Source organism: Mus caroli, unplaced genomic scaffold, assembly GCF_978045245.1.
Source record: "Mus caroli unplaced genomic scaffold, Mus_caroli_1 scaffold_10, whole genome shotgun sequence".
Classification (NCBI taxonomy): Eukaryota; Metazoa; Chordata; class Mammalia; order Rodentia; family Muridae; genus Mus; species Mus caroli.
In genome coordinates, this window is record NW_028227265.1 from 4,711,797 (window position 1) to 4,726,561 (window position 14,765).

Consider the following 14,765-nt stretch of genomic DNA (forward strand, 5'->3'; position numbering starts at 1 on the left):
CAGCCTGGCCCAAGAGCCCTGCTGTCTGACTTGCCGCTGCATGGGTACTTGCTCCAGGTGGAGTAAATGAGCCTGTTCTCCGTGTGGACTGGGATGGACTGATGACCAGCTAGTAAAGACTGCCACAGAGGAGGCTTGTGCTCAGACAGCTTTAGTAGCAAGGGTTAACCACGCTCAGTAGCCTTCATCTACTGAACATCTCACAGAGGACAAAAAAGATGTTCAGTGAGCTGAAGAATCCAGTCTCAGAGCCCGAGAGGAAAGATCTTTCTATCACTATATTCATGAGCTCTACTCTTGTGTCCTCAGCACAGGGCTCCCTGCTGAACCCCAAAGCTACTAAGGCATCCACACACTCCTCAGGGAAATCTGTGCACCACTGGCCTTTCCTGAGCTCTTACTCCCTGCATACCCCTTGGACTGCTGGCATCGTCTTCCTTAGTCCCGAGTGCAGACTGTCACGGCCACAGCAGCCCTGCCTTCTACAGCTTGTCTCCCACTGAGATCTCTGGTAGCTATTTTACGTCTGTGCCCAGAGAAGGTTGCTCTTCAGAGCCCATCTCAGACTCCATCAAGTCCTGCATGGTGCATTTGCCTTCTAAGCTAGCGACTGCTCTGCCCACTCTCCCTTTCCGCCTCTACTTTCCCATGCCACTTTTGGGTGAAGGCAGGTTGTGCCTGTGTCCACATGGCCAAGAGATTGCTTGAAGTTCTGGATTCGATGCAAGCTAGTCGCCACCCATGGTAGACTGCAGGTGGGACCGTCTGCCAGGCCTGCTCCTGCTGTCTTCTCAGATCTCACCCTTCCTTGGTGTCCACCAGTCTCATCCCCTAAACTTTCACAACCATTCTCCACCCTCAAGGGAGGCGCTCCAAAACCTCCAACCTCCAAAACTGCTGCTTTCCGTCCACGAGCCCAGAACATTTTGTTTCAATATGGCTCCACCACAGTCAGAATTTCCCAGCCTAATCAGATGTGCTAGAAGTTCCGGAAGGCGCTTCCTACTGGTGATGTGTGTCCTCAGCCTGCTGGAAGCCCCTGTACAGAACAGGCAACTAACGTAATCACAAATGTCCAAGGTTGTCCACCCTGAGAGCAGCTGATGACGTGAGGTTCAGCTCCTGAAGGTGAGCCCCCTTCCTGGCATGCCCAGAGAGGCTTACGAGTGCATCACGAGGGGGCTTTCATCCCCAGGTCTGCATGGCTGGCTTCAGGTTGTCACAACCCACTCAATCCTGTGACTGTGGTCCTGGCTCCAGGGAACTGGGGTAAATGTGTAACCCAACGCCAGCCCATTTTTGCATGAGGCTCATCTGCCAGTAGGGCTTCCTGGAAGGGGCCCAGAGGAACATCACCCTGGCCCTGATCCATCTTGGTGAAGCCTGGATTCCCATGGTCCCCCGACCTGGGTCCTCCCCCAGCCTCTGTACAGAGTAGCCCAGAAATAGATCCATCTCCACCCCTTGAGTATAAATAAGCCTGCTTGGCTCACCAGGGGATAGCTGTGCTTGTCTAGGTTGGCGCTGAAGGTAAGCAGAGCATCTTGTCTTGGTTCTTTCATGGGATCTGGCCAGGCAGGAGCTGAGCTGTGGGTGGGAAGAGGAGGCCGGGACTGGGCAGAGACACTGGGAAGGGCTGGATGGCATTTGTTCTGGAGTGAGAAGTCTGTGGTAGCAGGCGCTTCAGATGTGCGCACTGACTGCTTCTCCTATTCCGAAAGGCTAGATGTCCAGGTAAGCTGTTCCCTGCGGGTCACCAAACTGGGCTCACTGGGAACTGATGGTCTTTCATTAGGGGATGGCCAGGTTCTTTTGCCTACTGTGAGTCCAGATGGGTCCTCAAAAGCAGAGAGACTCTCCCAGGGTCAGCACTAGGGTGGCCAAGTCCACTGGACCTCCTCCAACCTGAAGGGAGAACAAGGCTTCATTGTTCAGACTGCAAGCAGCAAGAAGGGACATGTCACGTGGTCATCTCAAGTAACTTCTCTATCCAGGCTCAATGCTGAGGTCTGTGTCTTGTGGCTCCTCACCATGTCCTGTAGAGCCTCAACTTACCCTTCAGTGAACAGGCTTCCTCATGGTTCTAAGGTTCTCTAGGGCTGGGGATAAGTTAGGAGCACCCAGTAACATGGAAGTACTTTGAAAAGTTAGCTTCTTCTTTGTTCTTAGTGTGTGTGTGTGTGTGTGTGTGTGTGTGTGTGTGTGTGCCGTGTTGTGTATGTGCATATTATTTATTTATTTACTTCTGGTTTTTGAGACACGGTTTCTCTGTTGTAGCCTTTGCTGTCCTAGAACTCACTCTGTAGCTCGAGCAGGCCTCAGATTCAGAGATCTGTCTGCCTCTGCCTCCTGAGTGCTGGGATTAAAGGCCTTTTTTTTAAAAAATTTTTTATTTGGAGACAGGGTCTTACTGTGTAGCTCTGGTTGTCCTAGAACTCATAAAATTCTGTCTGCCTCAACCTCTTGATTGTATCACCATACCCAGCCCAAGGTATGTATGTATTTATGTGAATGTGACATATGTGTGTATGATGTGTGTATGTATGTATGTATGTATGTATGTATGTATGTATGTGTATATATGAAGTGTGGCGGAGGAGCATGGAGACACAGGAGCCATGAACACAGATAGAGACCAGAGGAGGATACCAGGTGTCCTGCCAGCTACTGCCCTCCTTAGTCCCTTGAGACAGGGTCCCTTCCTGAAGCTGGGGCTAGGCTGGCAGCCAGGAAGCCCTGGAGATTATCCTGTCTCCTCGCTCCACATCTCTGGAGTTAGGGGAGTGTGTGGTTATGACTGGTCTTTCCCAAGGGGTCAGGGGACGAGAACCCAGATTTTCATATTTATGCAACAAAGTGTTCTTGCGTGCTGAACCTGCCCTAGGCTTCTCAGTTCCTTATTTCTTTCAAGAGGCAATGTGCGTCATGTCTAGATGCCACTCATGGATTCAAGTGTTAGGGCTGAGTCCCAGCTGTGTGACCTGGTGCAGGTCACAAGACTTGTCTGTTGCTGTACAAATGGCATTGATGATTCTACAGCTGTCCCTGGATGACCTTAGGAAGGTGGGCTAACCTGTGGCACTCAGGTACCTGTGGGAGGCAGACCAGGGGGGCACATAGTAAATACATCGATACAGGATACAGGGTGCTTCTGGTGGCTATGAGGTAGAGAGGAGGTGAGAGAGAGGTGTGGGGAGCCTGAGATAGACTTTGAGTGGTGAAGATGAACTATAGACAGAAGACAGCACTGGAAATGCACCCTGATAATGACAGGACAGGCAACATAGCCCTGAGAAGCCACAAGACAGGGACACAGAGAGGCGGCTGGTGGGGAGGGAATGGAAGGGGGGAGATCTCCTATGTCCTCAAGATCTGCTGCAATCACACTTGGGTGAACTTGACTGACAGACAGCAGCTTACAGCTAAGAACAAACAGTCACTTGTGCCTAAGGACAGTAGTGACGCATTTCCTGGGACAGCAGCCATGGCACAACCTTCTGGACGGAGGCCGTTCATAGGAACAGCAATCTAGGAAGTATTGTGTCCACCCCCACAGCTCACCCGGCCGCCTGGGCACCTGAGGCAGGTCCTGACCCTACTGTGTCTTGGTTTATAAAGCAAGGAAAGGCCAGTGAGTACAGGCAGAGCTCTCTATTCTGCTTTCCCAAACCTCTAAACTTTCTTTAGGAATGATGGGTGGAGCCAGATGTGTGTGTCAAAAGGATGAAGCACTAGACAGTCAGAAGCCAAAGGTTCTCAGACCAGTGGGATGACCAGAGCAGAGCAAAGAGTACCTTGCCTGTCTGTGGAGGATATTCTATGTGCAGCCTAGGCAAGCACGGGAATATGGGAGACCAGGGTGACCTCAGAGCTTCGCAACACCATAGTGACATTCTGAGATCACTAACTTATGAAGAGAAAGGTTTGTCTTGGCTCATGGTACTGGAAATTCAGGTCAAATTCAGGTGGACTTGTTGCTCAGGACTTCTGGGGTGTTGGCTGACAATGGCAATGACATCTGGCTAAACGAACTGTTTCCAATGTAGCTAGGAAGCAAAAGCAACGAAGAAGGAAAGACACAGGTCCTGCGACCCCTCTTAATGGCATGCCCCCAGTGGCCTTGAGCCCCCACTAGAACCTACACCTTAAATGTCTACAGCACCTTCAACAGAACAATACGGACATTAAGATCCTCACCTAGGGACCTTGCGGGTGGTTTGGTGGAGGGTTGTACGTGGAAAGGTGAAGCAGCACAAAGGAAGGGTCAAGGTGACCTCCAGTCAGGGTTGAGGTGCCAAGGCTCAGCAGTGGTGGCCACAGTGAGGTAAGGGGTTGGAAGCTACATGTCAGGTTGGTTCCTTCTATAGAAGCAAGCGCACGTGGTCTACTTGGTCAGAACTGAAGGATGGATAGAACTCACCTTCCCACACTCGGATCAGAGGAGTAAGAGGTAGGTTTTGCAGCGTCAGCTCAGGAGCCTTCCTCTGGGATCCCAGGCTAAGTCTATATACTGTGGGTGGTAGCTGAGGCTGGAGCTAACTCTGTACTGTAGGTGGTAGCTGAGGCTGGAGCTAAGGTTCAAGGGAAAAGGCTATCCAGCTAAATGGACCACCCCATCCCCTGGTCCATGACTGGCCAGAACCCCAAGCCCTTCCTGTGCCTCATAGCCATCTGGGTGAATCAATCCCTCGCCTTACCATAGACCACTGAAACCAATCACCAGTGGGTGAGCAGGCTGGGCAGATGAACCAATTATAGTCTTCTTTAGCTGCTGTGTGGGATCCAGCCTGCCTGGAGCATGTAACAGGTCTGAAGGACCTGGGCTTGGGCAAGGCCTTTGGCTCCCAATTCTGGCTGCAGGCTAGGATCTCATGGACACTAAAATCAACCCTAGGGCACACCCACATGGGTACAGAGGCTCCACAAAACCCAGTGGGCCATCCACATGTCCTCCAGGAATAAACTCTTAGCCTTTGTCACTTTGTCTACCAGGACTGTGCCACAGCCTAGTGTGATAGATAACAAGAGAACCTCCAGAAACCCAAAGCAAGGCATGGTAAGAGCCAAGTTCTTCTGGGGCCTCTCTCTGCCTTTGGCTTGCAAATTCCCTCCTCTCCCTGTGACTCTAATAGATTTCTCTTCCTGTATCCTGATATCCTTGTGTGTGTGTGTGTGTGTGTGTGTGTGTGCGAATGTGTGTGCATATGTGTGTTCTCATGTGTATAGCGACTGGATGACAACCTTTCATGTCGTGTCAAAATGGTGTTCATCTCCTTTGAGACAGGCTAGAGAGAACCCTAGGGAGTCAAGCCCCAGGAATCTATCTGTCTCCAGTGCCTGAGCTCTGAGGCTATATGCATATGCTATCGCACCTAGTATTTTTTTTTAAGATTTATTTATTTATTTATTTATTTATTATATAAGTACACTGCTGCTGTCCTCAGACACACCAGAAGAGAGCATCAGATCTCATTACAGATGGTTGTGAACTACCATGTGATTGCTGGGATTTGAACTCAGGACCTCTGGAAGAGCAGTCAGTGCTCTTAATCACTGAGCCATCTCTCCAGCCCCCACACCTAGTGTTTTTACATGGGTTCTGAGGATCCAGGTCAGGTCCTCAAGCTTGCAATAGATACACTTCACCAACTGATCTGTAGCCCTGTCCCTTGCTGCTCTCTATGTATAAGAATGCCAGCCAATTTGCATCCGAGCCCACTGGGGAGGGCTCGTTTTACCTTGTCTTTAAAGATGCTATCGCCAAATACAGTCACATTCTGATGAATGTGGTGGAGCAGGCCTGGATTCCAGCTATGGCAGAGGCTGAAGCAGGAGGGTTACAAGCTCATAGCTGCCTATAATATAGAGTGATTTCAAGGTTAAGCAGGGCGACTTACTGGACCTGTCTTACAATAAAAAGTCAAAAGAGGACTAGAGATGTAACTCATTGGTAGAATGCCTTCCAAGCATGCACGAGAGCCTGGGTCAATCCCTAGCCCACTTAGAAACTACAAGTGGTGGGGTGCACCTGTAATGGGGGAGGTGGAGGCAGGAGGATTAGAACTCCAAGCCATCCTACTCTATACATGGTGAGTTCAAGACCAGCTGGGGCTGCATGAACCTTGTCTGGAGTGGGCTGTAATGGTACAGCACCTACATAGCAACTCAAGAAGCCTCGGACTCCATCGTCAGACATTCACACCCCAGGGCCCTGGAGGTGGGAATGTTAGCATGGAGATCTGGGAGCAGTTCAGTGGATGAGTGTGCTTTCCACCTGGATCATCCTGGGTTCCCACGGATCTCTGACTGCTCTCCTTCACCTGACTGGCTCCCGCTGTAGACGCCGTCTCCTGGGCTATCTACAGCAGCCGCGCTTTTGGCTTTGAGTGAGTTCTTAAGTACATCGCAAACAAAAGCAGAAACAGACAGCAAGGGATGGATAGAAGCGCCAGACACATGGCAAACATCAGATCAGGCTCTGAAGACACCCAGCAGAGACCGACTGTACAAACACACTTGCACACCCTGGAATGGGATGAAGAAAAGTCAGCCTGACTCCCAAAGCCAGTAGCTCAGAGAGTGGGAACAGCACATGGCTGTTTAACCACAGGATGTACATTATAGCCACTGGGAATACCAGGGTAACTAAAGGTTTGGCTTCAGGGCTCTAAATAATCTCTTGTCACTCTCGAAAAAATGTTTTTCCAGGACACACAGAAGCAAATGCACAGATCAGAGATGACTCCCACGGGGGCAGGCCTGAAGGCCACCATCTTCTGCATCTTGACCTGGGTCAGCCTGACGGCTGGGGACCGCGTATACATCCACCCCTTCCATCTCCTCTACCACAACAAGAGCACCTGCGCCCAGCTGGAGAACCCCAGTGTGGAGACACTCCCAGAGTCAACCTTTGAGCCTGTGCCCATTCAGGCCAAGACCTCCCCTGTGGATGAGAAGACCCTGCGTGATCAGATCGTGCTGGCCGCCGAGAAGCTAGAGGATGAGGACCGGCAGCGGGCTGCCCAGGTCGCAATGATCGCCAACTTCGTGGGCTTCCGCATGTACAAGATGCTGAATGAAGCAGGAAGTGGGGCCGGTGGGGCCATCCTCTCACCACCAGCTCTCTTTGGCACCCTGGTCTCTTTCTACCTTGGATCCTTAGATCCCACGGCCAGCCAGCTGCAGACGCTGCTGGGTGTCCCTGTGAAGGAGGGAGAATGCACCTCCCGACTAGATGGACACAAGGTCCTCACTGCCCTGCGGGCCGTTCAGGGCTTGCTGGTCACCCAGGGTGGGAGCAGCAGCCAGACACCCCTGCTACAGTCCACCGTGGTGGGGCTATTCACTGCCCCAGGCTTGCGTCTAAAGCACTCATTTGTTCAGAGTCTGGCTCTCTTTACCCCTGCCCTCTTCCCACGCTCTCTGGATTTATCCACTGACCCAGTTCTTGCCACTGAGAAAATCAACAGGTTCATAAAGGCTGTGACAGGGTGGAAGATGAACTTGCCACTGGAGGGGGTCAGCACAGACAGCACCCTACTTTTCAACACCTACGTTCACTTCCAAGGTGAGGCAAACACTTGGGTCACTGGTCCTGGCTGGGACCAGAGGCAGCACTGGGTTTCCATGACATCCCCATGGGTCATGTGTGAGATGGACAGAGGTGACTGGTTTCTGCCTCTGTGTTACTGGTGAAGCCCTGGAGGCTTAAAAAAAAAGCAAACTTGGCTCAAGATGGCACAGCCTCTGCCTCCCTACCCAACTGCCTCTCTGGGCTGTGTCATACTCCTGAGACTAGGGTGGTTGACCCCCACAGGAACACCCAGCTCACCCGCTCACAGGGGGAGCTGCCCATATATCCCTGTCCAGGAAGATGCTCATCCATTCGATGCTCATCTCTTACTACTTGTAAGACCAGGCAGGGGTCTTTGAGGGGCAGGAGATCCTGACCCTCCAGGTTTCTTATTAAACATCAGCAAGTATGGAGACCCCCAAGGGCGAATGCCTGAGGCAGCAACTGCAGGGAACAGCACTAACTGTGAGGTGGAAGGGAGTGAGCTGGAACAGGCTGGAGGAGGCCAAGGGCAAACATCCTTGCAAAGCCTTGGGAGGTCAGGGTGGGAGTGAGGGTGGAGGGGCTCGAGGTGGCACACCCTGTGAGGATGCTCTTTCTCCAGTGGGCTGAGCAGGGCAGTTTTATTTCTAGAAGGTCAGACTTTGGCCCCTGACAGCACTGCAGGTGTGTGTGTGTGGGGGGGGGGTCGATATACCACCCAAAGATGTGCAGTGGTCCAGGGACACTGTTCTGGGAACATATGCTAGGGTCCTAGATTTTCAAATTGAGGTTATTGGAGGAGGGGTGCATTGGTGGGGCCAGCAGGAAGACAACCCGGCATGGGGTAGAGGGATCAGGGATGACTGGCCACTGTGTCAATATCTTTGCAGTTTATAAATTCACATGGGGAAAGACCTTGGCCTGCCTTGAGACTGGGAAAGGGGGAGGCCAGAATGTCGAGGGAAAGAGACAGCCCTGAGACTGGTGAAGGGTGGCTACACCTGTGTAAGTTGGCGAGGAGCCTGGAACTGAGCCACAGTCCTCTTGAGAAACCCTGGGAAGACGATCGCTGAGAAAGGAGAACTTCTAAAGGGCAGCAGTGTCGGTGATGGCTTGCGTAGAGGATGCCTGTCTTCACCCAGACTGCAGAACCAGCCGGGAGGGAATAGAGAGAGGTGAAGGGAAGGGATGGAGGAGGAATGGGAGGAGGGAGGTAAGGAGGGAAGAGGAGAAGGGTGGGAGGAGGAATGGGAAGGAGGAGGAAAAAGGGGAGGAATGGTAGAATGGAGGAGGAGGAGGAAGGGGAGGAGGAAGAGAAGGAGAAAAGGGGGAGGAATGGGAAGGAGGAAAAAAAGAGGAGGAATGGGAGGAAGAAAGGAGGAGGAAGGGGAGGAGGAATTGGAGGAGGAATGGGAAGGAGGAGGAAAAGGGGGAGTGGGAGGAGGGAGGAGGAGGAAGGGGTGGTGGAAGATGAGGAGGAATGGGAGAGGAATGGGAAGGAGGAGAAAAAGGAGAGGAAGGGGAGGAATGGGAGGAGGAGGAAGGGGTGGTGGAAGATGAGGAGGAATGGGAGAGGAATGGGAAGGAGGAGAAAAAGGAGAGGAAGGGGAGGAATGGGAGGAGGAGGAAGGAGAGGAGGAAGAATGGGGGAAGGAATGGGAAGGAGGAGAAAAAAGAGGAGGAATGGGAGGAGGAAAGGGGGAGGAAGGGGAGGAGAAAAGAGGAGGAAGAGGAGGAGGAAAGGGAGGAGGAAGGGGAGGAGAAAAGAGGAGGAAGGGGAGGAGGAGGAAAAAGGTCGAGGAAAAGAGGAGGGGGAAATGGAGGAAGAGAGAGAGAGAGAGGGGGAAGAAAAGGAAGGAGATGAGGAGGGGGAAGAGGGGAAGCAAGGAAGAAGGAGAAAAATGGGTTGTGCCAGCGCTCAGAGACCTGGATGCTCACCCATGCTCTGTCCTGACCTCACTGCTGCCTGGCCTTTTCTGCCTATCTCCAACTGCCAGAGGCCTGCCCTCTTCCTCACCCCCATGAGGTTGCACATGTGCCTCAGAAACTCCAGGTCCCCTTAGCAACAGCCTTGGGGACAGTTAAGTATTTGTATCTAGTGAGGCCTCGAGGCCTTGGGCTTGTGGTCTCTCCAGTGTTCTTTGCCCAGTACTTGATGTCCCCAGAGCTTGAATGGCCCTGGCAGGTTCCATGACACTAGGGGACATGACTGGGAGAAGTTTACGCAGCCCAGAGTAGGGCTGGTGAGCAGAGAGGAGTCTGGGGAGCACGGGAGCACGGGAGCTCAGGGAGAACGGGGAACAGACAGCTTCGGGTCGCTCTCGAAGCCATGCCCCATTTCTCATTTCTCTTTTATGCTAGAGACAAAAATTCAGTGTTTTCCCCCTAAACTGCAGATTCCTGGGGTCCCTGAAGTGATTGTCAGCGTCTCTCTCATGTGAGCTGCGTGTGTGACAGGGTCTCACTGAGTACCTTGGACTGGCTTGGACTCTGAAATACTTCTTACCTCAGTGTTCTGAGTGCTGGGATCACAAGTGTGAGCCGCTCTAGTGGCCTTCAGGGAAGGGCTCTTTTTTTTTTTTTTTTTTTTTTTTTTTTCAAGACAGGGTTTCTCTGTCAACCCTGGCTGTCCTGGAACTCACTCTGTAGACCAGGCTGGCCTCGAACTAGGAAATCCACCTGCCTCTGCCTCCCAAGTGCTGGGATTAAAGCAGGTGCACCACCACTGCCTGGCTTAGGGAAGGGCTCTTATCACTCACCAGAGAGGGCTCTGAGGTCAAGACCATTCTACTTCCATGCAGTCGGAGCCCAGCAACCCCTTCTTGCTGGAGTCACACTGGGGACCCCTGACTTCACACAGCAGGACCAATCAGAGCTGGCGCAACGTGAGCCAAGCAAGCCGGCACCTCAGTCTCAGCCCTATCTCCTTGAACTCCTAAATGTCCCTTTCGTGGTAAACGGGAGGGCTGGGGGCATGTGTGAGCCGGAATTCAGCGCTGGGTAGGGCAATCATAAGGAGAATCCAACAGTGTCTGAGTGCAGTGCTGGCTGAGCTGGTGGCATCAGGCTGGGGTGGCTCAGCTTGGAGCGTGCTTCCTTCCTGTCCTGTCCCTAGTTCACTCCTGCCCTCAGCAGCTGGAGTGGGGGTGGTGGGGCTTCATCCCTGCCCCAAGGCCCTGTGTTCACTGCATTGGTCACTGTAGAGTTACACCTGTCTCCAGGGCAAGGGATGCTGGACAGTGGAGTCTTGCTTGGTCCAGGAGCCTGGGCAGCTGCAATCAAATATGCTGTGTGTGAGGCGGGGCCAAAGTCTCTAGCAACCGGTTGTGGGTAGGCAGAGAGAAATGGCTCTGGTGATGCCACCGAGTTGGGACAGGTCATGGCAGGTTTGTCTAATCCTGTTGAGTGTCCAATCAGAGCAGGCCTCATGTGATCCAAGGGCTCTGGGCACAGTTGGGGTGTCTGTGTCAGCCCACTGATGGCCTCAAAGGACTCCATGGTGACACAGAGAGAGCAGGACTCCGGAAGCCGAACCAGGGGCTCAGTGTTGCTGAGAATCGAATGCTGCTCTAAAAATATCTACTTTTTTTTTTTTTTTTGTATATGTGTGTGGTGTACGTGTATGTATGCTGTGTGCATAGAGGAACAGGTTGAGTGTCTTCTACTGTTTTTTTTTCCTTATTTATTTATTTATTTATTTATTTATTTATAGACAGCATTTCTTACCAAGCCTGGGGCTTACCATTTCTTCTAGGCTGTCCAGTGAGCTCCAAGGGTCCTTCTATCTCCTCATCCCCAGTGCTGGCATTATGGACCTGCATAACCATGTCTCACTGATACAAGGGGCTGGGGCTCTAGGCTCAGGTCATCAGGTGCATAGAGCAAGTAGTTATCTATGGAGCCATCTCTCCAGACCATAATGTCTAAGGTTTGAAAAAGTGAGTTTGCAAACCAGAACGGGTCTCCGTTGAGCTTGCTTGGACAGAGAGGAACAGACCGAGTTCTCCAGGTGTCAGATGTGAGATCTCAGACTCCATACCATTATGGGCTGTGTCTCCTGCTGCTCTTGGGGATCGCTGTGGGGGGATCACCCAAGTGGCTGCAATTTGCAAAAGTATCAGAGAACACCTAAGGGTGAAGTCTCCAGGGAAGTGCAGGCAAGGGAGGAAGCTGAGGCAGGAGCCAGGGTGGAGGAGTCCCATCCCTGCTTCCCCACCCCTGTTGAGCTTCTCTTTGGTCTCTGCTGCTTTCAGGAACGATGAGAGGTTTCTCTCAGCTGCCTGGAGTCCATGAATTCTGGGTGGACAACAGCATCTCAGTGTCTGTGCCCATGATCTCCGGCACTGGCAACTTCCAGCACTGGAGTGACGCCCAGAACAACTTCTCCATGACATGCGTGCCCCTAGGTGAGAGTGCTACCCTGCTGCTGATCCAGCCCCACTGCATCTCAGATCTCGACAGGATGGAGGCCCTCATCTTCGGGAACGACCTCCTGACTTGGATAGAGAACCCGCCTCCTCGGTAGGAAGTGTGCGGGGAACCTTGGGGAGTAGAGTTGCACGAATGGCATCTGCTGCATGCTCACGCATCAGTCTGTCCAGGTCTGTCCACGTAAACAGCATGTCCTGTTACCACCCCCTCCCTCCCTCCTGCCATCATGTGCAGTGTGGTTGTGGGTATGGCTGTTATCTGTGAGGCTACGGATACTCCCTTCCTCCACAGGGAGGCAGTGAACCAACTGGGGCTGGTTTAGGGTTTCTACTGCTGCAATGAAGCATCATGACCAAAAAGCAAGATGGGGAGGAAAGGATTATTCAGCTTACATTTCCAGATCATAGTCCATCACTGAAGGAAGACAGGCCAGGAACTCAAACAGGACAGGAACCTGGGGACGGGAGCTGATGCAGAGGCCATGGAGGGATGCTGCTTACTGGCTTGCTTCCCCTGGCTTGCCCAGCCTGCTTTCTTATAGAACCAGGACCACCACCCCAGGGATGGCACCACCCACAATGGGCAGGGCCCTTCTCCATCAATCACTAATTAAGAAAATGCCCTACAGGCTTGCCTGATCTTCTGGAGGCATTCTCTTAGCTGAGACTCTTAGTTTGTGTCAAGTTGACATAAAACTATCCAGCACAGATAGGGGCCATTATCTTATTAGCGTTTTGGTTTTAGAGAGGGTCTAGCACGTGTGGTAATCCCCCTGCCTCCACTTCTCAAGTGCCAGGGTGATAGGGATGAGGTGCTCTGTCTGGCTAATGGCCTGTTAGTCAAAGGCATCTTTGGCTTTTCCAGGGAAGGTGTTCCTTATGCAGCCAGGCTGAGAGCACAGGGCACACAGCTGCCCACCACCAGCAAGCTCTCCACAGTCGATGTTCCTGGTCCTCCTCCTGTTTCAGGAGGTTTTTGTTGTTTGTTTCTGAGAAGTTCCTTGGGGTGACAATGTCCTGTATTGTTGTGTGATCCTTCCTGGGGAGACACAAGCAAATATATATTCACTCCAGATAGGGCACCAACTTCAGACCCAAGAATCAATCTCTTCCAAGTAGAATTCGGTCATTCAGAGCATTCATTGCAGTTACTTCATTGGGCAGCATGGGCGACCACTCACGGAAGCTGCACCCCTGCAGCTCCCTGCACAACCTGGAGGCACCTCTACCATTCCTCTTTCCCCAGCAGTCATTTCCTGATTATACCACGCTGGGAGGAGCCTGTGCAGCTTCCAGAGCATCTTTCTCCAGCTGTGTCTTATGCACCTCCTTCCCGCAGGGACTGTTTCAACTCAGGACACTGACTGAGCATTTAGTCTCTTTTTTTCAGTGGGTGGGAGCTTCCCAGCCCCCTAAAGGCTTTATCTCCACAGGGCCATCCGCCTGACTCTGCCCCAGTTGGAAATTCGAGGATCCTTCAATCTGCAGGACCTGCTGGCCGAGGACAAGCTGTCCACCCTTTTGGGTGCAGAGGCAAATCTGAGCAACATTGGTGACACCAACCCCCGAGTGGGAGAGGTGAGTGCTGCTCTGGCTGTGTAGCAGGGGAGGGAGGGTGGATGGCCACACGGAGGAAGCTGTGCCCAAGGCCAGCAGGGCAGGAAGGAAAGAGCAGCAGGCACTGCCAGGGCTCTCTGGCTCCCAGTGACATGGGGAACAGCGGTCTCCCTTGGCTCTCTTGGTATCTCTAATTCCAGGCCTATCTCTGTTCCTGCTTAGTCCAGCCTTGCGTCCTCCATGAAGCTGTAGTAGATGGGGAATGCCCCATGCCCTGGTCTGCAGTTTCTTTGGGGAGCATCTCAACCATAGACAGAGAGCTATGTAAAACAGAGGATGTGCCTGGATACTGTTGGCATTGCCAAGGATGCTGGGAAACAGGGGAGTCACTGTAGAAAACATGACCCCACTGTGCTGTTTAGTCAAATATGGGAGAGTACCAATATGGCAGGTGAAGAAGAGGACAGGGACATGTTGAGCAGCAGCCTCTATGGGAGCTGGGTGTTGGTGCCCAGCCCCCACTTAGAGGACAGGTGTGTCCACACTTCCTTCTGGCAGGCTGGACAGTGTCCCCCTTTGGGGTGGTTGAGCCAGTCCCTGGCCTATAATCCCTCCTTAAGGAGAGATCTCTCTGCTTTGCAGGTTCTCAACAGCATCCTCCTTGAACTCAAAGCAGGAGAGGAAGAACAGCCGACCAAGTCTGTCCAGCAGCCTGACTCGCCGGAGGCACTGGATGTGACCCTGAGCAGCCCCTTCCTGTTCGCCATCTATGAGCAGGACTCAGGCACGCTGCACTTTCTGGGTAGAGTGAATAACCCCCAGAGTGTGGTGTGAGGCCTTGTGTCTAGCCATGGAGACAAGGCCGGTGTCGGAGAACCATTCTGGGCAAAACTCAGTGCTGTCACCCCTGGCTCTCCATCACTCCTTGTAGCGCGGCAGAGGCCGTCTCCTTGGAGACCGTGCTGACAGAGAATAAATGATGAGCAGCAGAGCCTCCTGGGATGTGGGTTTGTTTGGATACTGGGGTGACAGCCAGAAGCTGGCACTCTGCACAGGACTGCCACTCTGGAAGAAATTTGGACCAAACAACTGTTTGTGACACCAAAAAGCACCCCCCCCTTTTTTTTTATCTGAGAACAGAAATTGGGCTTTAACATTAAAATGCACATTATCCCCTTATTTTGGGTCTGTAATTAGCTCACTGACGTCCAGAGTTCTACAAT

The 14,765-nt window shown here is 52.4% G+C and overlaps 1 protein-coding gene across 4 annotated transcripts; it reads left to right on the forward strand.

The window, feature by feature from the left end:
* The first annotated feature begins 1,361 nt into the window (after positions 1–1,361).
* On the forward strand, positions 1,362–14,721 carry Agt (angiotensinogen). 4 transcript variants are annotated; one of them, XM_021169328.3, is made up of 7 exons: positions 1,362–1,530; positions 4,368–4,450; positions 4,993–5,056; positions 6,709–7,567; positions 11,809–12,076; positions 13,419–13,563; positions 14,185–14,721. In XM_021169328.3, the coding sequence occupies exons 3-7, from the start codon at positions 5,054–5,056 to the stop codon at positions 14,374–14,376; spliced, it is 1,467 nt and encodes a 488-aa protein (XP_021024987.1). In that variant the 5' UTR covers positions 1,362–1,530; positions 4,368–4,450; positions 4,993–5,053; the 3' UTR covers positions 14,377–14,721. The 4 variants fall into 4 exon arrangements, with proteins under 4 accessions (XP_021024987.1, XP_021024988.1, XP_021024989.1 ...); XM_021169329.3 differs by lacking the exon at positions 4,368–4,450; XM_021169330.3 differs by lacking the exons at positions 4,368–4,450; positions 4,993–5,056 and having other exon boundaries at positions 1,363–1,530.
* The last annotated feature ends 44 nt before the right edge of the window (positions 14,722–14,765 follow it).

Coding starts and splice junctions, on each gene's coding strand:
- Agt (XM_021169328.3), top strand. Junction 7,568..11,808: donor CACCTACGTTCACTTCCAAG/GTGAGGCAAACA, acceptor TGCTGCTTTCAG/GAACGATGAGAGGTTTCTCT. Junction 13,564..14,184: donor CCAACCCCCGAGTGGGAGAG/GTGAGTGCTGCT, acceptor TCTGCTTTGCAG/GTTCTCAACAGCATCCTCCT.